The 26,777-nt window shown below is 35.6% G+C and overlaps 1 protein-coding gene and 1 long non-coding RNA gene across 3 annotated transcripts in view; one reads left to right on the top strand and one right to left on the bottom strand.

Moving 5' to 3' along the window:
• Positions 1 to 26,777, top strand: part of LOC148960300 (uncharacterized) — a 58,918-nt gene that overhangs the window by 18,314 nt on the left and 13,827 nt on the right. For both annotated transcript variants that reach the window (XR_016145194.1, XR_016145193.1), the window contains one exon: positions 6,497 to 6,554. This is a non-coding gene — a long non-coding RNA (uncharacterized LOC148960300). The remainder of the gene's footprint in view (positions 1 to 6,496; positions 6,555 to 26,777) is intronic.
• Positions 879 to 26,364, bottom strand: LOC135690727 (pre-mRNA-splicing factor ATP-dependent RNA helicase PRP16). Its single transcript, XM_065208367.2, has 26 exons — positions 25,529 to 26,364; positions 24,661 to 24,769; positions 24,331 to 24,437; positions 23,691 to 23,773; positions 23,227 to 23,382; positions 22,456 to 22,641; positions 21,699 to 21,863; positions 20,399 to 20,548; positions 18,392 to 18,472; positions 16,461 to 16,622; positions 15,602 to 15,748; positions 14,485 to 14,583; positions 13,915 to 14,026; positions 13,015 to 13,077; positions 12,417 to 12,572; positions 12,178 to 12,278; positions 11,733 to 11,779; positions 11,269 to 11,431; positions 9,943 to 10,107; positions 9,370 to 9,518; positions 8,235 to 8,289; positions 7,698 to 7,832; positions 6,772 to 6,897; positions 6,137 to 6,232; positions 5,012 to 5,127; positions 879 to 3,511 (listed from the first exon to the last, which is right to left on the bottom strand). Exons 1-26 carry the CDS (start codon positions 26,181 to 26,183, stop codon positions 3,439 to 3,441), a joined length of 3,657 nt encoding a protein of 1,218 aa, XP_065064439.2. The 5' UTR covers positions 26,184 to 26,364; the 3' UTR covers positions 879 to 3,438.

The following is a 26,777-nucleotide window of genomic DNA, read 5'->3' as shown; positions in this document are numbered from 1 at the left end:
TCACAGCGATCGGTAGAAAAAGGTTTGCCAAAAAGTATGCCTTAACTTTTGTTGTTAGACAACATTGTTTGAAGGAGGGGGGGGGGACGGATTCATGCAAGTGTTGAAAATATCACAAATGTTCCAATAATTTTGGCAGCAACTGTAACCTTCGAAGCACTTGGATTCGATGTCAACTGGAATTATCTTCAACTGATTTCACTAATATAATTAAGAATGCTGAGCAAACCATGCTTCTTTCCTCTACAGAAAGTCTTCTGATACATAAAGACATTAGAACTGAGAAACACAACCGCAATTTCACAAGGACGATTTTTCTCGTTAATCATACGCGCTCCTTAGTCCTCAGTCCACGTGTCACGAGTAAATAGTTACCCATTTCCTATATGCTTCGAATTCAGGCTGAGTTTAAAAGGGTATGTCCTTGTCCAGAACAGGGACCGCAGAAGCGAGGGAGGCTACAGGGGCTTTTGCTCCCCTCCAATAATTTCAAAAATGTGCTTAAAGCCACACCAAAAATCGTCCTGCTCTTGGTTTTTAGCGTGTTTAACTCCCCCAAACATTTTAAGCCCCCTCAATCTATAATATACTCCGCGGTCCTTGGTCCAGAATGTCCTTGTAAAAGGCAAAAAGATTAAATGACTTAAAATTGCAACCAGTTTCATCCAACAATCTTTTAAGGAACTCTACTGAAGCTCGTTTGCACAGCAAGTCAGCCTTTAAGTCACTAGTTGGATTACGTGAGATGAGATTATCGATTCAGCTCACAATCCCGTGATTTCATAATATTGATACAGTCCTCTATTTTTCTTTGACACGAATCATGTTGATGATCAAGTATGTTTGTAGAAGGCTGAAAGCAAAGCTTTGCCACATAATGGGTTTCAGAATAATAATCTATCATTAGGGTGTTACTCTCTTCAAAATTTCTTTACAGTTGATAAGGTTTGAGTACTTAAATATAATAACAATTAAAATGTAAACACCTATTTTAATCTTGTCTATGTCTAAACTTAATCAAGTTTTGAGATTTTCCTAAACACCGTGGTTAGTCTATTAGGTTTCACATGCCTTCTCCCAGACTGCTTCAGTTGCCAAATCTTATAGCCTAGCAAAGCAAGTTACAATGCTGCAGATGGAAAATAATTCTAAAGAGCTTTGATCAATACGGGAAATCCTTGGTCAATATAGCAGCATTGAATAAATTTTGCCTAGACTTTATCCATTTCTGTCAATTCTCAGTCTAAATCGATTCGTTTCTAATACAACATGAATTTTACTTAACATTGGACCAGTAAAATATAAAGGAAACAACTTCCGGAGAAAAGGGGAGCCAACAAGAGGGCTGACTTTACAAAACCGGGGAAATGGATTCCTTTGGGTGTTGCCTCTATATATGCCGCGTCAAAAAAGTTGTCATGGCGGAACTCAATAGGCGATAGTGATTTGTGTTCTCTCAAAACCTGAAAATAGCTGCCAGTATGGTATTATCTAGTGCTAATGAATTTCTTTGAGACACATAAGCAGCTTCCAAATCTAGTTGTTCTGCTTCGAGGGGATGGTAACACTTGTGGCGGGGGAATTTACATGAATAGCGTCGAGAATGCACCAATGAGCATTGCTAGAATGTGTCTAGATATATATATATACCTACAGTTTGTTTCTGAGCAGAGGGTGTCTCTCTAAGTAAAATCAAGTCTGACATCATAGCTTCATTTATGTGTGTCGGAAAGTGAAAATAATTTTGGCAGACTGTCTCAAAGCAACCACAAAGCACCCTCTTCAAAGAGTTTTGATTATTCAAGGTAAAAAATGATTGACAATTTTGAAAGATGTCTAAGGATCTGCTGTAAAGGTCGATTGAACCACTTGGACATCAATAAACCCGAAAAGCCAATGCAATATAAAGCACTGGTTTTGATGCTCTTCAATACTGAAGCTGTGAATTGCAAGTGTCCAATCTTCTTAATCTGTCATATCATCAAGTGAATTCTTAGCTAGTATTTCATTTCATGTGAATAGAACAGCTTCGTGTTGCAAAGCTGTCTGGTGACATACATATCTTTTAAGCAAACGCGTTAAAAAAGAATTAGGCAGCATACAGTTTTAAAAGCTTTTCAAATTTTAATAAAGGCAATAAAAAAACTTTTGATAACAAAATACTCTAGAATGTAATTTCAGATTAAAGGCCCTAGCTATAGCGAGACGGATGAAGTGTTCGAAGACCTCGTTTTTGACGTTTGTAATCCTTGTGATTCACTTTATCGATTAGGTACCGTAATTTCTCTGATCGGCGCACACGCTTGAATGCACGCACATTTTAGAAACCGTTTCTTTGAAGGCAATCGACAGATACTATGGGGGCTTAAACCATCTTTCAGTCAAGAATTGACCAATCAGTGAGTGTGATTCCACTCACGCGCTTATTGGTTGGCTAAAGTTAATTTACAGATGGCTTAAGCCACTTTTGTATCTGTAGTCTGCCTCTAATTTCCGCAAGGAAAACTGAAATGATCATCTTGCTGTAATTGCACTCATCTTGCACAGCTGGTACCGTAAATCTAGCTTTTAGGCTTCTCTGTCCATTGTTCTCTTTAGAGCGTTTGTGTAAACTAGGAATGATAGTCCTACAGGCGCATTACTGTCACAATTGACTGGTGGTTTCTAATCGACCTTCCCTATCTTTTGATAAAGGCACACATGCTCGAAAAGCGATCACGCTCGATTAAGAGCACACCCTTGAACATAGCTTTATAAATACGCACACAGCGCGCTTATTAAAAGAGAACGAGTTTCTTTCCAAGCTTTTCAAGTCAAGTGGATGGCTCAATTCTTCATTAAAAAATAGATGCACAAATACAATAATAACTTTTTGCTTTCCATGTCAAACGAGGGCCTACTGATGCAAGGATCTTGTTGGGCATTGTCTAACAGAGCATCAAAAGGACATACACCTACTAAATCTGGATTTCGTCATGCATTATAGATCCACAATAACACTTACTTAATGTTTTCTTTCACTTGCTATGGTAGAACATGCGATCTTTTTAAATTAGTTTATTAAAAGAACTCGTACTATTGTTAATAAAGTAACAAAGTTTGGTTTTTCATTTAACTACAAATGTACGTAAGAGTCTTTACACAAGAAGCGAGCGTCCAGTTCCTCCTTCAGACTTTTTCAGTAGGGAAATACTAAGGTCCAGAACAAGATAAAAGTATCAAAGACTTCCATTCTGCGACTTGCAGATCCTCCGAAATAGTCTTCAAAATGAAGTGCCCATTTGAAGCCTAATTGCTGAAACCACCGGTGGTATGTGAATGCACTTTTGCCATCAAGGATATCATCTAGAAAAGCTGCAATCTCCATGATATTTCCAGCTTTGGCATTGACTCTTTTTACCATCGATTTCTCCATACCAGGTAGGCCTATCCCGTTAGTTAAAGCCCAAACTTGTATGGGGTGCGTCTTGGTGTAGAGGGTGTCTTCCTGCCTGGGGTGGCGATTTGGCTCCTAAAAGGGAAAAAATCCTTAGTAAAATCATAGTGTGAGCCAAAAATATCCCAAATTTTAAGAGCCCTTAAAAGTATCAGAGTCTGACACTAAAGCTTTGTAGAAGAAACATGGTTGATAGTAGTTGTATGAGCGTCACTAACAAACCATCAACAAGCGGGACTGGGGCTTTGCGAAAAATTTATGAGCAGTACTGGTAGGATGACCTAAGCATTATCGTTTGCAGCTTTGCCCCTTTGCCAACGTTGTTTATAGTTATCTGACTCTCAACTACAGCTATGCATATCACAGTGATTCGCGTGAGGTCGCTAAGCAATAATAATTTAAGAGTTTTAGCGAAGGAATCATTAGCCACAAATGGCACTTTATTTACATTTTCAAAATCACTGTTGAATTCAGCATTTTTTAAGAGTTATTTTTAAGAAATTGAATTTCGCTACTGATTTAGTTATTCTTGATTTTGTTTGATCCGAGAAAACATTGAAAATGCAGCTATGTGTCAAGATAATTGATAGGCAAACAGCTACTGCAAATTTCGGCAAATTTCTTAAGCCGTGCATTTACTTTGTGAATGAAATAATGACTATATTTGACAAATTCAAATCTAACTTCGTTTTAATTCACTCATTTCAGCTCAAACGGAAATTATTTCAGTTAATTGATCACAAAATAATCCAATTTCAAATGGTGTGTTTGAAAACAAGTTTGATTATATTTGGAAGGAAACTTTGGCCATCTTTAAAAAATAACTTGCTTCCCTTTCTGTGCATGAATTTTAGGAGCAAGAGACGTATCATTTAACGGAAGTAACATATGCCTTTAATAAAAATTATTTTGCTTTCAAGAAAAATCCCGCAAAAACACTAAAAATCCAAATTTTTTCGGAAAAATCTCGTACCGTAGTATAACAGCCTTTAATTAAATAATAACAACCGTCTTTCGATTGAAAAAGGATATGACGAAGCAGCGAAAAAAAACCAGTTTCTTTATTCGCCAGTTTTGAGGAAATACAAAACAAATCACGATAGACCACTGTAAAATGATCCTAGTTTATTCTTGATGAATATGCGTGTATTAACAGCTTTACTTTACCTTCTTTCTCTGATTCCTTATCGAAGTAAAAATTCAGCATTTAATGCATTGAACATTGTATATGTTTATGGTTTAAGGCAATAGCTGTCGAAAACTCAGTATGTGATTTCTAGTAGCAGCTTCTCATTAAGAGTACAGGCATGCGTGGATGCTTATACGCAGAAGATGTGGAAAATTGACAGCAAAACTCATGAATTCCCAGATTGCATGATTCCGTAAGAAAATCCCCTTTTTAGAATACGCCCCCCCCCCTTCCATACAGTATTTAACTAATGCAATTATTAGTTAAGTTTTCTGTGATAACACTCTCGACAGCCTTTGCAATTAATACTGGCCCAAAACACTATAAGTAAACTCGAAACCCAAGATAAAAGTAGCAAATTTTACATTTGTATGTTGCAAGCTAACCTTGGTGATGGTATTACGTGGAGTCTTTCGATCTCCCTGTCTTTCAGCTTTTTACTTGCTTCTTTCATTTCTTCTTCCATTGCTTCTTTATTATTTTCAGTTTTCACTCGTTTCTCCTAAAAAAATAAATTATCTATATACAGCGCTTACTGACTGACAAATAAAAACATAGATATTCCCAAGTTAATAATAATTAATCAAAACTTCTGCACACGAATAATCCCTTTATTATCAACATGGATGAATTAATATCAACATGGATCAAGCCCTAAGCATTGACATCTCAAAAATCGACCCATTTAGATTGACACAAACGGCACGCAAGGTGTTCCTTATTCTTGGGGGAAGAGACCCCTCCCCCATCTTTAAATCGATTTTGTCAAACGCATCCTCAGAAAAATATTTTGACAAATCGTTCACATTATCACAGTAAGATGATAAACCCATTACAACATTTACCGAGAGTTCTCTGAGAAGATATACAAAGGCTGTCAAAGCCTTTTTACGGTTTTGCTGGACGTAAAACCCAATGTTGTTGTTAAAGTAGGTTATATTTGGTACCAGACTGTTTGAGATGTCTGCAAAATTCTTGAATAACCACTGTCTCCTTGGCGTGATGTTTTAGTTAGGCGAACAGTGAAGGCATTAATGTTTCACTGATCGAGAATGGATGTAATGAAGTTTATGTAAACAAGCAGGGAGTTTGTTTATATCTTTGAATACAGCGATGGGGACTTGACAGTTCCCAAAAGAAGGAATAGAGGAATACAAAACATGCCTAGTGCATTTTGTGATGTCGATCTCTTGGCAAGATAAATGACAAAGAAATTAGCGATAATAACAAAACGATTTAAATGACTTATCGACAATTAATATTTTCATTTAATTAACATCTTGATAACTAGCTTACATTTTTTAGAATTGTATGAAAATGTGGAACCATAAGGCAGAAATCATTAGCTTTGACCCACACCTGGACATAAATTTTTGTTCGTTATTCGATGTTCACGCTGTGGAGTATCGGAAGAGCAATATACTTTAGGAAGTACTAAGATAGTTCTCTTTATTGATTATTTGAAAATTCAAAGCGCGGAAGGTTCATTTGATAAACAAGTTTGTAATCACCTGTCGGGCAGCAGTAGAATCTTTGACCGAAAAAAACATGGGACCAAGCTCGGCCAGCCACGTTCCATCCACAGCTGTAACACATTGCATATATTCCTTGAAAAAAATTGATCATATATTCTAACTCGAACCTTCTTTTCTAAACGCAAAATTTCTCAATGTACTTTTTGCTAATGCCTGGGAGAAATCATAAGACACCGATCAACAAAATTTCTTTATTCCAGAAAAATAAAAAAGTGTCTACCAAAACCGAGATACAAAGATTAGCTAAAGCAATTGAATGTCAAATTTAAATGTAAATGAAATAACAGTCAGCCTTCAAGCTCATAAATTTGTTGATTTTTCGTATCTTTTCTGCAGTATCGGCAAAATGGTTTACGGTGTGAGCACAGGCTGATTGCACAAGAAAACAAAAAAGGTAATGAGTCTTATGTTCAATTCTGGTGCACAGCTAATGCACAACCTTAGTAGCCAACAATTCATTCCCAGCTGTTTAATAGAGAGTCATTGAATCGCGAATCAAGGTGAGTTTATATAGCAGTCAAGTATAAAAGCAGCATGAAATTACGTCACTGATCTAAAATATTACGGTATTCAAAGGTAGGGATTGAGTTAAAAGAAGACAAAAAGCATACCCTGGCGGTCATAATGAGCTCGTGGTAAACAACATAGTCCGGGCTGTACCCCATTCCATATAAGGCGCTTGTAGGGTGAAGGTGGCAAGGCATACCTGTACGTAAGTTCACATATTCACCGATGCCCTATTTGAGAAAATAAATATGTATAAAACGTTATCAAGCTTACGTAATCAAAAGCATTTTGCTTGGAGCTTCTGGCAGGCAGCAGAACTGGTTTATTTCATGGTGAAGTTTCACACTAAAGAGTTCCTTGTACCACTAGGAATTTATGTAAAGTATTTATAGGTTAACTGGTACATGTTGATGCAGCCTTCTGTTGTTAAACAAGGGAATTTTGCTTTATGAACGGTCATACTAGTGAATTCTTAAATAATGACAGTAATCGTGTCTACAGTTGGATCGATCACAAAGGAAATGACCCAGCTTTGACTACCTCAATAAAACCATTATTTCACTTCAAATATGTACTTTTCTTAAGCCTAATTAGGTGGCTGCGTTTGCTCAAGATCAGAAAATAGATTGGGTGCAGCGGAATTAACACATATCTAACATCTTTTAAATGAACTCCTAAAATTGTATTTCTTCTTGATGAGGAACAGGTCATTTTAGTTTATAATACGATAACTTCTTGTTATAAGGATATTATAAGTTAAATGTGACTTGTTTCTCTAAAGAATACATTCAGCGAGCAAAAGTGCTTAAAGGAACCATGTCCAAATGAATGTCCGTGCTCTTCTAAATTCCCAATGGTTGCATTATACAACAGGCTATTGTTACGTTATCCAATCATCATCGCGGGACTCACTTCAACAATTCATTGTTTGTTAATGTGCAACAGAGCTTATTGCTAACATGAATGATCAACTGACGGGACATAGCGTCTTAATGAGCTAATCTGAGACGAAGTTTGTAGAGGTTCGTACCTTTAGTCTGGCAGCTTGATGAAAGTAAGCAGAACAAATACATTTCCTTATAAGATCCCATTCAAAGCCACATGATTTGATGTCCATCTTCAGTTGGTACATTATGTCTTTAAGCTGCGAACGGACTTCCCTTACCTGTAGCATCAAATAAATCAAAACGTAACGAAAAATATTTCAAAAAAAGAAGGCAAACAATAACCAACAGTTGGTTTAAAAATTAGCATCGAAATATAGTTAAAACTTTGAAGAAATAACAAAAAGAACTTCAACTTCAACATTTAATCACAACTTTAATTGTGAAACAACATCTATTGTTTATTTGAAGCTTATCTTTTTCTTGCTCTGTCTTCTCGACATTGAGCGCCTTTTTCACCAGCGAAGACGTATAAAAATCATTTTATACAGTTATACACACACAAATACGAAAACATATAATGGCTGGGGGATAAAATAAGCATTTATATAAAATTACTGCCGGTTGCTGATGCAGTAAAGTGAGATGTACTTGAAAATTGTATGCTAGCCTCTGCATCTCACCTTGCGCATGGCCTTCACATGTATGAAGTGTTCGTTGCACCATGATGCTGAATATCTGACAAAAATAAACGAATCATAAGAAAATATATAAAAAGCTGTTACATTTATAACTTTACCAACTTTTTATAATTCTGCTCTAATTTAATTTGACAGTGAAATTTTATTTTCGTTTGGTTTTAGATCTTTAGTAATATAGATTTTTGAATGGCGTTTTAATGAGTTTTGGAACGTAATAAAGATGCCGAGGCCAAATCATACCACAGCGGCAATTCTTAAAGCTGCTATCAACAGCCAATTGTTTACAAAACCACCAAAAGGAACTGCAGAAGTGACCCGCGGCATTGTGGCATTAACCAAACTTTTACCTGACACAAATGATAGATGTTCCTTCTGTTAACACAGGCCATTACAAACCAAGTTTAATTATAGTCTGGGAAGAAGACCAAACGCAACAAAATCAAATCGTGTACCACAGCCAATTCACTCAACATAACTTGCCTCAGAAAGAGAACTTCAGTCTATTTAGCAACAAATTACTGACGAGAAATTGTATTTTTGTAAATACTTTGCACTTTCTCAGGAAATTAAATATTTTGCAACTTAGTGATACTGCACAGTTTGCAGTTGGTTTATACAATTAAAAATACAATTAAGGCTCTATACAATTAAAAATATTAAGATCTTAACAGAAATGTTGAAAAACCGACGTTTGCCAAAAAAATGGGAATGACAGATGCCATAAATGCTACAGCTGAATAGTGTGAATATAGTTTAATTACAAAAATAGCGTGATATCTATAATGCTTTTGTCTACACTACCAATAATAGTAATGACATTAAACATCAATAAATCATGGACTGTTCAAAGACTTTTCTTGAGCGACCCATGCTCCGTCTACCCCCTTCTTCGGTCTGACTTAAGCAAGCAACAGCTATAGATCGAACCTAAGTAAATTTACTTTGTTTTTTCTATTCCTAAGATAATCAGGTTCAGATACTCACATAATCCCATCATAGTTTTAACTTTGCTGAAACTTTCTGCACTTTCCATTAGGTATTAAGAAACAAAATTCTGTACTAATGCCTATTTCCGAAATGACAAAGAAGAATACTTTTAGTTGTTATGGCAACTCACTCGTTAGCCTTCCATTGTTGGTAAACATGGAGGAGCGTTAAATGGTCACTCTCAGGAACCTGGAACTTTTCTCGTGCATTATCGCTGTCTTCTTCGCGTCCTTTAGGCCGGTAAAATATTGAAGGAACCGACAGCATAGAAACAATAATCTGAAATTAAGAAAACAGAATAGAAGGTTAGAAAACAGAATGAAACTAAAGTCAAACTTGCGACAAGGAATACATCCAGAAAATGGGCACCTAGAGCCCAACAGTGAATTAAGTTTGTTTTAAATTTTTTTCCTGCTTTCAAAGCCTTCTAAAATGAACCTTCAGGCAACAGACACATCTCTTTGATGGGCCCTAGCTCTGGTCACGCCTATTAAGAAATCAATAGCAAATCCTCTCTTGATTGCTGTCATTGTAAGGGTGAAGGGGGGGGGGGATAACTTCTTGCTTTTGATTTACTTTACCAAGCTTATTTGAAATGTTTATAAGAAACATTCTCATTAATGCAACGATAATGATCGTCTATCATCTTAGGTTCCTGTATTAAAGTCACAGAACAAACGACAGTTGACATTACTATTCTTACCAGTACGTCATCACTGCATCCCATATCTAACGATGTTATCAACATTTTCGATAACGCAGGGTCTAGTGGAAACTCAACCATCTTTCTTCCAAGGTTTGTTAGGGTACCAGTATTGTCCAAAGCTCCGAGCACCCAGAGCTGGTACATTGATGTAAGGATATTGTCCTGCAAGAGAGCAATTAGGTAGAGTAGAAAGATTGAGTTGATTCTAAGAAAGCACAAGAGAAAGAGCAGAACTGCATGAGGTATGAGATGTTAAACCATTTTATTTTTCTTGGTTATTTTATTTCATAATAAATAACATGGCAACCAAAATTAAGTTAGTAGTGAATGGATCAAACCAATTCACAAATTGGTTATTAGCAATTATGCCCAAAATAGAGAATTATTTTGACCAAGCATTCAGATTATTTCGACGGTATCTCTGTGCCTTCGATAGCTGTCAAAATTCCTTTGCATGCGGCCTAAATAATGAGGAGTATTTACAGATACTTGACGTGCGCTGACCATAATCACAAAGCCTACAAATACCAAATAGAGATCTTATCTTAATCTAATATGATAGGTGTATGGACGCAGTTTGCCACATGTCACAATTTAAGACAGATTGGATACGTGAAGTAATGAAGGCTTCTGGATAATGAGGTCAAAAATAATGAGAACAATAAGGTTAATGTTTACGAATATTGTTATGAAACAATTTGACGCACATCCATGGCGAATCAACACGTGAGAAACCAAAGTTACTTTGAATGTGACGTAGATATGTCTGGTTAGATATGCCAATTTAGGAATGCTGCTTATGCACCAGACAGAAGATACGAATCTAGTAATGGCTGACTGTGGTATGCAGGCCTATAAATTATTGATTGTTACTTTATATATATAGAAATTACAGGCTGATTAAAAGTATTAATTACATTATTAACCAAGATTAGTGGTAGGATTACAGAAGCAATTTATAATAATCTAAGCCTGCAAGGATAGAAGATGAAATAATATATCGTGTTTTGTTCATCGATTTCCTAAAGAGTTTTTGTGAAGTGACAATATTAAAAAGATTCTACCAAGCTGACTGACGGTATCCAACAGCGAGAGTTATGAATTGGCGAACTATTTTACTTACAAAGCATGATTGTTGCAAAGAAATTATTTCCTATTCTAAAACAAGCAAGAAGCTGACACGCATGGGAAAGAATCAACAGTTCAATGAAGGTGTGGCTGCATCCCTCAGCCCCACCTATTTTTTCTGGAGCTCATACAGATAAGGAAAGGCTTAAGAGAAATTTGCAACCATCACAAGGTTGTCTATAGGACTAAAAATACCTGCGGAGGAGGATCCATGAAGTGAAACTCGAGTAAATTCTCAACATTGAGCGATTTCAGAAGCAGAACCACGTTTGCCAAATTTGTTCGCTGAATCTCAGGGACAGTCGTTCGCAACATTTCTTCCTTGTATTGGTGCTCGGTATATAGTCGAAATGCTTGCCTACAATGAAATCATGCAAGGATAATGAAATAAAGAGCGTGTCAGCTTTGCAGTTAAATGTATTCATGAACATTTTCCAAAAAATTGGGAAACCGACTATAAAAATCGAAAGGAACATTTGGGATTCCGTTTTAAAATATGACATTAGCCTTATATAGAACAGCAGAAGACGTTTTAAATCAGGCGGATTTTCTGAAACACACAAAACGCAACAAACGCCTCTCGCATCAACAATTCTGTGCGTGTACATGGTCTATTTTTTAAATGAAAATAAAGAGCAGCAAGCAGAAATGTGACGTACCCGGGTCCAGTCCTCCCAGCTCTGCCAGACCTCTGATTAGAGTTCGCCTTGGGAAAAAAAAAGTTTAATCAAAAAAGTCATTTATAGTATTAATAAATCCGCCAATAATTATATACAGTAAAAAATATCAAGTGTTGAAAATAAGGTTTGAATAAGTCTTTGCTCATAATTTGGACATTAAAAACAGGAAGAATAAAATGCGATTGGAAATGATTGCATTTTAGCGATAATGTAGTTAGCAAATAAATTGAGTACCAGAATGAAAATATAATAGTTTGGTTGTTAAAAACACGACGTTTCGTTATTTTGGATGAAGTACTACACGCAACGCACATATTTGATTGCATTTTAGGCTCTTGAAAATTGGTTGTGTTTATCAAGATATGATAACATTGTTTTAAGGCGACACTTATAATAAAATGCACACATTATAGATAATACATACCTGGCTAATGGGGAATACTTGCAAAGAGTCCATGCCAATTCTCGGATTGAACACCTTCAACTTGCAATAACCAGCGTCAACAACAAACATGATACCATCGACTGCAAAGCAGATGAAACACGTTAACTATTTGAATAACTGGCAATATGATTGATTGGCCTAACTGGGGCATTTAATGCTAGAATCCAATATTTACAAACTGAGCACTAATTTTCTTTAGATAAAGAAATAAAACAAACCAGTCAAAGATGTTTCTGCAATATTCGTGGCTACGATGCATTTTCGTACGCCATCCGGGGCTTTTTCGAAGATTTTCGCTTGCAGATCACTTGGAAGTTGAGAGTAGATAGGCAAGACAGCCAACGGGGGTGCTTCGTCAACTTCTGCCAGTCGCTCTACGTAACAAAAAATATGAGAATGGTAACAAAAGAATATGGCTATTTCAACTAAAGAATCTTTTGGTTCAATCGAAGAAGTGTGTGCTATGTTTGCTTTTCTGGGTTATATTCGTTCACACCAAGATTCGAACTTACTGCATTAAATCACACAATGAAAAAATCACTTTCAGTTTTTATCTACCATGACAACTTGGCACGTCCCATTCCACCTGGCACGTCGATGTCATATGGGCAGAGCTGTACACGCTGTTTGGTGTATAGAACAGGACGACTCTAAGTTGCAACTCCGAGTTTCACGCTTAATGAGATTATCAAGCAACTGGAGTTCTTTACACTTAATGCTAAATCTATAAAAGGCTTTCTGAGCCTGATGTACTTGAAAGTCGAAATTGGAACAAGAAAATGCAACAGACAGTTGCAAATTAAACTGATTTCTTACCTGAAATCAAATCACACGTAACTTCAATGTCTTCTTGTCCTGGCATAAATATCAGTATATCGCCTAAACGAAAGATTAACACCATTCTTAACAGTTTGCGCCTTGTCAAGCAATTGCCTACAATGCCTGCTAAAAGTCTTGGAACACTGACATCAATTTCCAAGGTCAAAACCAATCACCCCCCTCTCCCCCACGGAACGATGTTAGTTTACTATCAAACAGGCTAGGATTTTAGGAAGCACTCTCTTTTGCGCTTCTTTCATGATACTTCTCTAAATCATCAACATTGTTTGAGGGGGAAGGGGGCGGAAGTAGAAATTTTTTTTCATGAAAGGAATGAAAGATATCAAATGCAGCGTAAATTGGTGGGTGTTCCAAGTACTTTTGGCAGGCATTGTAAATTTCAAGAAGACTTGATGACCGTTCTTTTCTTATAGGCTGTTATCAAATCACTAACAACGTGAACTCGTCGTCAAACTTCCAAATTTGTGTCTGTTTGCATCAAGAATTACTAAAATATATTTGAAATTTACACATATAAGAAATACACTTTCTGCGTCAGATTTCAATTTCACTTAACGAAAGTTTGAGGCGATCACCATCTTTCTTTCTAGTGCTTTATTGGCAATCCCTTTGAAATGAATTGCTGAATTTCCGACACAAAAAGACAAAACTATAGTTAGAGTTTTATGATTCTTGAATACCCATTTGCTACTTAGAAAAGTCACATTTGTTTACATTTAGTTAGAAGATTCAATGTCTGATTACCACAATGTAAAGATGAAAGACGACAGATCAAATAGGTCTTCAAATTTTCAACATTAAAATTGATTGATTGATTGATTGATTGATTGATTGATTGATTGATTGATTGATTGATTGATTGATTGATTGATTTACCTTTTGTTGGCGTCAAATGGATCTGAAGTGCTTGTTTGACAGCTCCATCTACGTAGTCATCGATCGTAGTCTTGCTGTACAAAACATCAACAGGAAATGTACGACCGGGGATCTAAAGGGCCAGATTCGCAAATTACAAGATCTAGTTAAGAAATGTGGCATCGAAATTTTCTTGTTCGAAACAGTATGTGTTTATCAAAATTATGATAACATTTTCTTAGAAATTAAGAAACTGCAGACTGGAGCTATAAAATAGCCGAATAAAGATAGAATAGAACAGATATAATATTGGAGGCCGCTTTAACGTTAAACTTTAACACAAACGTATAAAGTTAAACTATTTCTAGATAAAAAATGCAAATACAAATAATTATATAAGTGCTAATTCGCATCAAAATTGCAAAGAAAATTGAAAAATGGCAAATACTACAAGGCAAAAGCGCCTTATATACGAAGATGACATCCATTATGACAATAAACAATAAGAGAGAAAACAATTTGTAACAAAATTGTATTTTAAGAGTATTGGATCAACATTGTCAAAATAAATTTAAAAAATCACAAAAATACCGTATAAACAGGAACATTTCCAAAGAAATTCGAAAACTTAGTAGCATCCATAGTAGCCGAAGTAACTATGAGTTTAAGGTCATTTCTACGAGCAACAACCTGAAATTGAAAAATAGAAACATGATTGCGAGTTTAGCAGCAAGCATCGGCCTAAAAATTATTATTATTATTATTAACAATTTCTTTAACGTTAGCAAAAAGAAAAAAAATACATATAGCTAATAAGCTAATTAACGCCAACAAAATAACTTAAAACCTACTTTACAATGTCCATACGAAACCTACAAAAACCCTATATCCTCAATTAAAATTTTGCACAATCTGCAGATGAAAGTATTTCCATGCCATAATTTTTTTTCGTTTGAACTCGACTAGTGTGTTGGAAAATATGCAAGGCGCGCCTGAATGAAGTTTGCGACTGTCTTGTAGATTGAGAGCAGAGAACACTTGGGAAATTAACTTCCGATTAATGAATCTGTTCGCGTTCATCTAACTAATATAAGATTTTCTAATCTTATTCTAGATATTCGCTTTCGTGTTTCCTCGTAAATTTCATACTGTTTTCTGGTATTTTAATAATTTAACATTTATGGATCTTAAGATATGAAAGTGTTTAAATATCTTCACAAAACTGGCGAAATCATATAATGAGAGTATGGGCTTAAAAGTGAATTGTGAAAAACAGCGATGAAGATAAAAAAATATATTAATCCCGCAATGTGATATAGTATACAATGGCTTGTTCATTAAGGAGGCATGGCGTTGTGCTATAGGAAGCGGCGGAAAGAAGCTATATTCATTATCAGAATCATTTTTCTTCAAAAGAAATCACTGAAAAGTGCAAAGAGGTTTGCCAGTCGGTTACCGCGTGTGATCCCTACTACAGGTATACCTTGACTGCAAGACCACGTTTACACGGGATCGATCCAGGCCGAGATCGCTCCCAAACTTGTACGGATCAGCCTTCCGTTTACACGGGATCGATCCGCTATCCGTACTAATTTGGGTTCGCTTTGGAGTGCGTTCCAGCTTGGGATCCCAAACCAGATCGAACCCAGACTGGATCGGTCCCTTTTCCCCATGTAAACAGGGTTTAAAAAACAAACAGGCAAACTACCTCTCGTAAAAGGCCAAACAGAACGTCCGTGTTCAGGGATCTTTCGTGTGCTTCGTCCATAATAATCACGCTGTAATGGTCCAAATCAGCCTCTTTTAATGATTCACGCAGCAAAATCCCATCCGTCATGTATTTTATCATTGTTTTCTGGAGAAGAAAAAAGCATGTTTATAATCTGTAAGCAGAGAAGATGTTGCAGATGCTTTTTTGCATCTAATAAAATTACCGTGAGACATTCAAATTAAGCATATGATGCATTTTAAAACTCGATTTCATTGTTTCTTTTACAATAAGTGTCAAAAAGTCTTGGTGCACTGATTTAAGAAACGAAGTCCTAACCAACAATGCCTCTGTCCCTTGAAGCCATTTTACAAAGCCGTGACGAAGGATGATAGTAAAAAATGGAATCAAAATGGAATAAACAGTTTGCCTTAGTTACCTTCTTTCCCTGATAATAACGTTGCATTTTATGTTGACTTCAAAAAATGCAACAGCTCTTTTATTTAAAAAGTCACCAAGTCATTTTTCTTTAACTTGATTTTTTCTTTCTCGTCCCGAATACTATCCTTACGCTTCCCTCCACTTCCCTCCACCTCCCTTCACCTCCCTTCTCCTTCCTTCTCCTCCTTCTTACCTTTCCTTCTTCCCCCTACCTCCAAAGCCAATGTTGATAGCTTAGACAAGTATCAAACTAGTTACATTCCATTATTTACCAATCATTGGTGTTGTGAAACATTTCAGAGAAAAATTAGTTCTTTTCGAACCTTAATTAGAGTATAATCTAAAAGAAAAAAATCCACAAGAGGAATGGAAGTAATTCGTGATCAAAATATTCCCTGACGAAAAAGAACATCCATACCTCATTCGTTACATCTTCGAATCTAATTGCATATCCAACTTCATCGCCTAGGTGTACTTTCATTTCTTCGCTGACACGCTTCGCAACTGACATTGCAGCAACCCTGCGAGGCTGCGTGCACCCTATCATACCATATTTTGTATATCCATCTTCGTGCATGTACTAAAAATATCAGAATACCTTTATTCAATACTTCATTACGAATGAAGCTTTTTTCTATAAAAAATCAAATGCCTAGCCAAGAATTATCATAGCATTTATGTAAACTTCGGTTAGGTATTTCTTCGAACGTTCAAGGCAGTCTGTCCTCTCAATGATTGGCTAATATGAACAATTAGTATTCCCTCCTTAACACTTGGGGTTCGCTTTGGCTGGCCTAGCTGCGGTAGTGGACGACATTTGAAACTGCGAGCAAAAAGGCTATCGGAAATGGCAACAAGATTTAATTACTGGAATTGAATGATGATAATGGAAGCATTTCTTTCGCTGATGACATATATGTTGCATGAACCAAACAGGGGACAAAATTCTTCTAGCCACAGCTTCACTTCAAGGGGAACACAGTCATTCGATACAAAAGCTTAGGTTTAAATCGTTTAATTATCGACCAAGCTCAACGGTGCATGAATTTCACTCCCGTGAAAATAAATTTGAGCACAATAGGGGACAGACTGCCTTTAATGAAAAGGTTTATAATAACATATGAGAAACTTTCTATTAATATTATTGATTGCTATGGCATAAAATAGTAAGGGAATTATAATAGGATATAGTTAAAAATACATGTATCAGTTGTTACCATCATTTACAAGTCTTGATTCAAACCAGATACATCAAATTATGTGTGATTGCTAATCTTGTTTGTCTATTTTGAATTTACCAAATTCCAATGTTTAAAATATAAAAGCTGATTGGAGTTTTCAAAGTATTTCTTATTAGCCTTGATGTTGAATAATAGATAACATTCAATTCCATAAGATTTATAAAACGAAGTGGCTATTTTTAAAGACGCCTATCAAGGAGAAGCCCTTACATTTTGCCAATAAAATACAGTCCGTTGATTACCGCTTTCATATCAACTATGTTATGCAGGCTGTGCATAAACGTCTTTTGTAATCTGAAGTCCAAAAAGCCGTGCTATTGCCTTAATGGTTTGAATTCTTAGACGACCTTGGAACTTAGCTTGATATTTGGCAGTTTTTAATGAATCTAGTTATATTCCAAAGGATCAAGGATCACATGACGTGCTTTAAAACAGTTCAAAGCAATTAAACGCAAGATTAATTACTAGTCCAGAAGACGAACTTTATCAAGATGCCAAATTCCTTAGTTGGAAAAGATATTTCGTTAACATATTAAACAACAAAAGCGGATTGAAACCTCACCCTGAAAGAACACCGATAAAGATTGGATGCCTAATGACAAGGGCAGGGAAAAGAAGCCTTAAAAGAGAACGTCAGAGTTCAAAGAAACATTGCCAAGGTGTGTCGCATCAAAATCACCCACAACTATTCTAAGCGGATTGAATAAGAAAGCTTAACATGTCCAGAAAGAAACGGAAATTGAGCACAAGTATAATAACAATGATAAGTAATCAACACGATTTTAAGCTGATTTGTTGAAACGACAATTACTGTTTTCCGTGACTAGGAACGTTCCTGGAGTCGACATAAACAGAATGAGTTGGTTTCCACATAAAGTATGTAATATCACACGATTGTCGGCTGAAATTTCGCTACGTCATGCCAGAACAAGTTTTCAATATACGTGCATCATATCACAGTAGTTTATTTATTCTTCTACTTATAGGCCTAATGAGCAAGTAGTATGTGGGACCAAAATTCAATAACATAGAAAAGCGTTTAGCTGCTTTTAGCCATAAAAAGCTAATAGCTTAGAAGGCAGAGCTACGTTGAGGGTTAGTTTGTTACCTGGGTGAGCTGCGTTGTCTTTCCTGATCCAGTTTCTCCAACAATAACGACAATGTTATTGTCTCTCACGATACGTAATAGCTATGAAGAAAAACATTAACTATTTAAATTAAACCCCCAACAACAAAAATCCAAGAGCTTTGTCACTATCGTAAGTCATATTCGCGTTTATTTAAAAATACTTATCGAAAAAATAATAATTAAGTATAAATATAAACTAAATGAGATCAGAGGAAGCTATCCTAACGAAGATAACGAATAAGATCAATAAAGGGAACTAAGAGAAAATGGAAAAGTGTCTCAATGCTTTCTAACCGACAAAGTGATGTTCCACTGTGTCAAACAGTCTGTTCTATTGACATAGTTTGGCGTTTTTGCAAATATACTTTTATTCAAAAGATTTTTCAAGTAATGTAGTCATAAAAATGTGTCTTCAGAATTGGGAGATTTGGACCAAATAGCCTGAAAAAGCATTTTTAAATACTTTAAATATTTATTCAGATTCGTTATAAATTAACCAAGAGATCGCTGAATGAGTACAAGCTCTATCCCGTCAAATCACTGTAATTTGGTCTCTGTTTATAACCTTATAAACCAGGCCATACTAAAATCTTTCGTTTGCAAACCTTCAATCTTTCATTGGCCATATTTCACCCAATTTGTAACATTATAAACCTATTTTTCACTTTCATGCATATTTCAAGATGTTATCTTAAGTTATGTGAACAGACGTCAAAAACTAAAAATTGACTTTTTTATGATGGCACACTTCAGAACTTTTTGGCCCACGTAACCACCGTATAAGATAAGTGGTTATGTTCTAACAGTCAAGTGCTTGGAAAGTCTGTTACTTGTCTATCAGAAAACCATGCAGGGTGCGCACGATAGAAAACATAGCGAAAAACGAATAGTCGTGAAAATTAATGTCAACATCACAAAGCCTGCTCTGGGTTGTCGGTGCTATCGTGAATACACCCTTCTTTGATGACAAATTTCCTATCAAAATTCAGAGGTTTCTACAAAAACACCATCATTGTTTGTATGTACAGCGATTTTACAGATGAGGTTATGGGTTTTTTGTAATGAAGATTGTCGAAGAAACAGATAGCGATTGGGGTCAAATGTCAATGCTTTATTGTCACAATCTTAAATTTGAACAACCGAATCCCTCTATTAAAGCGTAAGCAAATTTGTAGCAAATTCACTCGTCTGAAATGGGAAATCACATTTGAGTTGCTTCCATACCATGTCATAATATCAAATTCTAGGCAAAACATAGAAACATCTGAGAAAGCCATCCTAGCAAAGGATAAAGGCTTTTAATACTCCTCTAGCTTGATACTACATTATTGAGCTAACCAGCAAATTTCGTCTCAAGAAAAGTTTTTAAGCGTAGCATTTTGATATCTCAAAAAAACCTATTTGATATTCTGCTAATTGATATTCAGATTAGCGTCTGTATAAAGCACTTGATGTTCTTTATTTCTTCAATTCACCCAAGCATAAAGTCATTCTTGTTAAAAGAGAGGCTATAGTACTAAAATGTGATGTTCCATTTGAAGTAGGTACATGAGCGCATGAACATGCGCCTATAGATCTATAGAACTATCATCATTGCATTTAGATAACCAACAGCATAAAGGCACATGTTGAAAACTTCAAAATGATGACCTCTGCTTAGTTATATATTATATAGCAGAACTAAGTAGCAATGATTAACCTAAACAGAAAGACTATACGGACACGCGCATCTTATGAACTTAGTTGACTTCGTGAACTTAATAGCTGCCCATCCCATCCCCCCCCCTGAACCGTGGAATCACTCCTAATTCTCCCCCCCCCATCCCCCATCTCCAAGTCATGGAGCCACTCCTCACTAATTCTTTTAAATTATGACAATACATTACAGTACAAGTAGTCATGAAACAAACGCACAATTTCTTTGCGAGATTCCAACAATGCGAAGCTAGCAGATAGACATAGTGTTGGTAAGGAAAGGCAACTCACCTCTTGGCGAACTGCAAATATAGGAAGAAACTCCCTCTGCTCTTTAAGCGATTTCTTCCTTGCGAAGTCACTGACACCCTCGTTTTGATCGTTCATTACGTCAGCATAACGCTGACTGGACTTGTAATCAACATCGTTCTTGTTCTTATCCTATAACATATTTTTGTAAGAAATCAGCTCCACCTTAACAGCTCCACCTTAACTCGAGAGTAAATGGCAAAACACTAATTCACTTTGATAGTCAGAAAGATGGACATTATGTAGCGAATCAAGTATGATGTGTTAATAGGGTTTGCGCGGTTTTGACCGATTCCACGTGGAACTCGAACACATCTGCTGATTACGTAAAAATTTTCAATATGGTGTAGGCCGTTTTTTACGGGATACAAGAAATATCAGATAGGAAAGATGCTATCAAAACCTTGCAAAAATTGTATTTCATCTAAATCAGTTTTTCATCAGAGTTCAGATGTAAAATTTAAGCAGTAAAAATTTTGGTACTAAAAAATCTAAAAAAAAGCAAAGCTCTTCCATAATCGGTCATTGAAAGAAAATTCTGACAATAAGAATGATAGTACTGTCATATAAAATAATACAAAATAAGTTTCACCTTAAAAATAAATACAAATATAATTTGAATAAGCAAGACCAAATATCCTTTCAGTCCTGCAGTCTATTTGAATTAAAACTAACAGATACAAATAAAACAATTTACAGTAGAATTATAAAAAAATTAATATTAACAGAATAAGTTATGATCCTGTATGTGTGTTTTAGATATGGTTTTTAAACTCAATAAGGTACAAGGTTAATTTATCGTAGAACAAACGGAATGTCATAAAATCATTGGCACAAAATACTACAGTAGATTCGATGACTTTGTTTAAATTTGTGGCGTCATTCTATGTCGGCAAAATATTAAGCGATTACATTTTGACAATTAACATATCATCGTGTGTTTTTCTACTTAGCTTCACATATGCGTTACGGCATATTTGCCATAAATGTGTTTTGAAATTTTCTTAACAAATTCTTTCTTGTGTGCATAAGCGATCTCACAACTCAACCAGACGAGAAACAATTTACAGTGCTCAGTTCCTGAGCTAATTGATCTAAAACACGATGATACGTATTCTGCTATAAAAACTAAGAAGACGATTTCTCTTTAGCCTGAAACGGCAACAACAAGACTTTCACCAAACTGAACTAAACTTATGTCTTTATGTTAAATGACCTGAAAACAGTGAAAATCCTACACCCCGTCAAGTTGAGAGAATGCGTACATAAGCAACAGCATTACCTCATCGTCTTCATCCTTCTTTTTGATCCCCATGATATTGCCAAGCTTTGTTCCCGCAAGCTCCCATTCCTTCTTTTGGGCCTTTAGCCGCTCTTTTTGTTCCCTGTGCAACCTCACGACATGGCATCCTTTGCGTGCGACAGTTGCCATATCTGAGGTAGGGTCCTAAGGGAAACGATTTTCAAACGTCAAATCACACAGTGCACGCATCATAAGTATGCTCAAGAGACCCAAAGACAACAGTGCTTGAATTCCCTTGACAGAATGTGGATATATCACCTGCGTGCATTTTTATACCGAGGAGTGTACAGAAAGAGGTTTTCAAAAAACGAGTTTATGATGGTCTAAATGCGGAACGAATGGAAACAGTGAAAGTTGTTGGCCTACATGAGAAGGCCTGGCCTAAAAACAAAGGTGCAGGGTGCGCTGATACAAGGCACGTGGAAACGTTACGATTGGTAAGCTGAGTATATTCTAGCTTAGGTGTTCTGGCAAAATGTTATCTCTTAAAAAGTTAACACTGGTGACTTCAAAACTGAAATTATTTAATAAACTTCTAATTTTTCTTGTTTTTTACAGTCTAGCCTATTGCTGGTTTCTATGAGACGATATTATAATGACCAGCATACTCTTTTACGCCCCACTCATTGGATAAACGTTTAATATGAGCTCCGCATGTGAAACTACTCTCTTTTTACATAAAGCTCTTTAGCTAAGCAGTGTACCGGCGATGTATTTGATAACCTAAGAGTTTTACCTTTATTGGTATTACAGGTTCAGGCTGCTTAGTAAAAATGAACCTGCCGTCTAGAAACGGGGGGACAATATTATGAACAAGGAGATGGACTTTGGCCTCGTCGGACTCATCAAAGTCTTCATCGAACTCTGTCCGCTGTACGACTCCACTCGTTAATAAACGATTTGTCTCCCAAAGCTCGTTATCCTGTAAGATAAATGATAAAACGTCATAAAAATCACCATCTTTTAGTCAATTAGTTATTATTTGCAAACAAATTTTGGTACTACAATAGTTAAAAATGACTTTGAAAAAAGCAAACATTTTGAAATATACTAAAGCTTTTTGTCTACCATTTTTTAGAGTGTAAAAAGTTCAAAGAAGAGTGTCAGACGATAAAACTGTAGTATGTTTTAAAATTTTTGCTTGTTTAATCAAAATATTTGCCTCTTTCAAATCCAATAAGAATTTTCTTGCAATTAATAAAAATGGTTGCCTATGACCTTTCAGAAAAATACACTTAAACCATAAATGCTTATGTTAACTACATAATACTTAGCAGCAAATTTAATGTCATTGTGAGGATAGGTAACAACATTCAAGGATCTCTACCTACAATTTTAAATGTTAAACAAAAAAGTAGAAGTGAAGTGATAGAAATATAATTATTAGTAGTCAATCTATAAATCATTACACAGTACTATTAAACATCTAAAAATTTTAAATTATCATTTTTAACAGTGATAAAAAATAATTCTAACACGATTTCTTGCTTCAATGACACATGCATACCTTTCTAACTTGTCTCGCCCTGGCAGATATTTTCTTCTGTCTTTGTTTCTTAAGGGCTTCCTCTCTTTTCTTGGCATATTCTTCTGATACATTTGCAAAAGGATTTGAGTTTTCATCGTAGCCAGCATCCATGTCATACCAAGCACGGTCAAGTTTCTAGAAATCACAGAACATCGATTTGAACTAAATAATTGTATGGATTGCCAATTCATCAGTAGCAATCAACTTTTTGTTATCAATTCAGCATGCAGAGGTACTTTTCTATAAATAAATCATGCTCCATTCTGAAAGAAACTTGTCAAATTAGTCCTTGTTACAAATAAAAACCCTCTATTGCCCCCCCCCTTGAATGAATTAGAAGTAAAGAGAGTGCCCAAGTCATTTTTTAAAGAAATATTTCATACTGAGAGCAACATGATCTATACAGAAGCTACACAAAGATATATTTGTTGATTGATGCAAACCTTCTGCTCTTCTTCCCATTGTTGCTTATCCTGATTCGGAAGTTTTCCATCATCATCATCCTCATCTGTATCTCTTCTTCTGCCTAAAACATGACATTCTTGCACATTCAACTTATATGTTTATCTCGTAGGCAATTGGAGTAAAGGAAAACTTTGATTCCACCATTCAACACATTGATACACAAGGCACTATACCAGTCTTGATGACTACATTCCTTGGCACCAGACTCAGTGTTTTTGCTAATTCATCGGTGTTAATAAAAAATTTGAAGTAGATTCCCTAAACATTGCATATGTGAGTGCAAAACAGAATTTGTGACGATTTAGTTGTGACCTGGTAGCTCAGTTGGTAGTACAATGAGTCAATGTTTTGCTGGTTAGCGTCCTGTCCTAGTCATGTCTTGTTTTTCTCTCAAACTTTCTTCCAATATACATGGAACCTTTCAACCCTATAAACAAAAAGGTATGGCACAATCTTTGTTATCCACATTTTATGCATATATGCTTCTGCTGATAACCATATATGCTATATTCCAAACCATTTAATTCAAATCGCCTCTTCCTTTTTAATGTCTCTATTCCTTCTGCATTCTAATAGCTAGAGCCATAACCATTAACAGCTAGTGCATACATTACAAACCTCTTCTAATAGACCCTGGAGTTGTACCAAGTTTTCTTTTGTCATCAGCCCAAGCATTATACTTATGAGTTGGGGTGAACCTTGGTGTTTCCCCATCTGCAGGCATCCTTAAAAAGAGGACAAAGAATAATGTGAGTTTTTACCTCAATTTGGAACCATCTTTAATTTTTTCAAATATTCTAAAAAAGTCTTTGATAAAGGGTCACTGTAACAAATCACTTTATCATTGTATCATTGTTTTAACTATTTTGAAACACTTTGACTCATTTGTTCAAGTAAATGCTTTAATTTCACATGTAATCAAATAAAATAGCTGACGGAAGAAGGTACCTTCTCTCTTTTCTTTCCGAAGAGCTGGAGTATCTAGGTGACTCTATGTCCCACTTTGACTTGCCAGGAGTTTCATCATCCCAGGCACTACGTGATGGTGTTTTGATCTCTATGAGAAATTGATTAATTGATTGATTACATACTAGCTGAACTAACTAAATGACTGACTGAACCACAAACCAAAAATGGATTGCTTCAAACATATCTTCATTTTTAGGCTTTGGTTGATATTTCATAATATAGTAATGTAAGTAGATTACTTTTGTCTGATCTATGAACCAAAAGATGAATACATATAGCCTATTCAATTTCTCTAATCCAGAAATTAACCGACAAAATAAATCTGATTTATATTAAGGACATCAAATTCAAATTAACCATTTCAAAACTTCACATTTTCATCATTTTTGCTGCTGCAACTGCTGCTTTTATTGAACAGAAACAAAAAATACATTTAATATAAATCAACATGAACTACTTAAAAACTGGAGATGATTCTGAACCACTTTTGAATTTATCTTATGTTATGGCAATCATCAGCAAATATTTGAATATTAAGTCCTTGACAAGTTTACTACATTTTTGTTGGACCTGGGTTTTTGATTACCTGATGCTTGAAACTGAACTAAAAATCCAAAGCAGTCAAAATGAGGCAAGCTGACAAGGTTACCCATGTCTCCCTGTATCTTTGCATTGAGAACATATAGCTGAATTACTGTACATGTAATTGTACATGAATTACTGTACATGTAAAGGAAATGCCACATTATTTTGCCACTTGCAATTGTAGCAGCAATTTATGTGAAGATTGTAGTCCTTTTTAAATTTCAAATTAGATGAAAAAAGTTCATTATGAGTAAATCATTACCTCTAGAACTTATTCTTGGAGTACTTTCATTGCCATCACTACCAGATCGCCTACTTCTACTTGGGGTATCCTCCCACTGCTCATATCCTCTTCTTGTACTTGAATGCCTTCCATAATCTTTTTCAGATCTTTTATCACCTTTGCGTCTTTCTGAATCACGTTTCATTTCTTTTTCTCTCTTTTTGTAGTACCTTGATGCTGCAGAGTCTTCATCAGTTCTTGCCTCTGTTCTACCCTTTTTCCTTTTATTATCTCTACTGTCTGCATAAACCCCCTTATCCCTACTTCTTTCATACCTCTCTTTTATCCTTGCTTGTGCCTCTTTATTTACCCCACCAGGATGTGATGGAGTCTCGGGTTTATATGCCCTGTAATGACGTCCATCTTTTTTATACCTCTTTTCGCTGTAAGAATCACTCTCTTCTTTTTCATCTTTATACCTCGAATACTCTTCCCCCGCTTCTTTTATCCTCGCCTCTTCATCTTTCTGTTTCCTCTTTTCCTCTGCAAGTCTCTTTAAACCAAGACGGCTTTCCGAAGGACGCTTGAACTCTCTGTTTTCTCCTTGATCTCCTGTTTTCTTTTTCTTAATAATTAGGCCACCAACCTCATTTGACGACCCTTCGAGTCGATCAATCGATGTAAACTTGGACATAACTTGGATACTACTGACCCTCCAGCTTTTGCAGTAAATATATGTGGTTCAAAATCAAGTCATTTTTACAATTACTAGGCCTCTTCCATGTCCATACAAATGTTTCACGAGTGATCGTAGTTTGCTTCACGACTTTTCCTGATTTCAGGCCTAAAAATCAGGCCTCGGTTCCATTTTGCATTACAAAAACGAGATCATATAAAATTTAAATTAGAAAATCTAATCAGAAAATCAAATCTATGAACCACATTCCTATTAAGTCTACGTTTTTTCTAAGACTTACATAACTTCGGTAATTCCCAAGCCTTGAGTTAATTTTGTATACTCTGTCAAAATGTTGAAATTTGAAACTGAAAAGATTTCGTCATTGTAATTTTGTAAAATATATCTTCGATGTTGATTGAAGTTTTGATTGGTGGTTCCTGCAATGAATCTTTGTACACTCTACTGTTTTTCATTGTGTAGTTATTGTTCATAATGAGTTATATGTTTTTGTTATTTACATTAAATTGCCATTTTGGAATTGTTTTGAAACAAGGAATAACGAATGATAAGAAAAAAGGGTTTCGTATGCTGTAATTACCGTTCAATACG

This window comes from Rhopilema esculentum, chromosome 4 (assembly GCF_057945365.1).
Source record: "Rhopilema esculentum isolate cy_ngs chromosome 4, ASM5794536v1, whole genome shotgun sequence".
NCBI classification, from domain to species: domain Eukaryota; kingdom Metazoa; phylum Cnidaria; class Scyphozoa; order Rhizostomeae; family Rhizostomatidae; genus Rhopilema; species Rhopilema esculentum.
This window is presented reverse-complemented; position numbering and strand designations above follow the sequence as displayed.

Coding starts and splice junctions, on each gene's coding strand:
- LOC135690727 (XM_065208367.2), bottom strand. CDS start 26,183: ATGTCCAAGTTTACATCGATTGATCGACTCGAAGGGTCGTCAAATGAG. Junction 16,623..18,391: donor AGACAACGCAGCTCACCCAG/GTAACAAACTAA, acceptor TGATATTTTTAG/TACATGCACGAAGATGGATA. Junction 12,279..12,416: donor TGCAGAAACATCTTTGACTG/GTTTGTTTTATT, acceptor TCTGCTTTGCAG/TCGATGGTATCATGTTTGTT.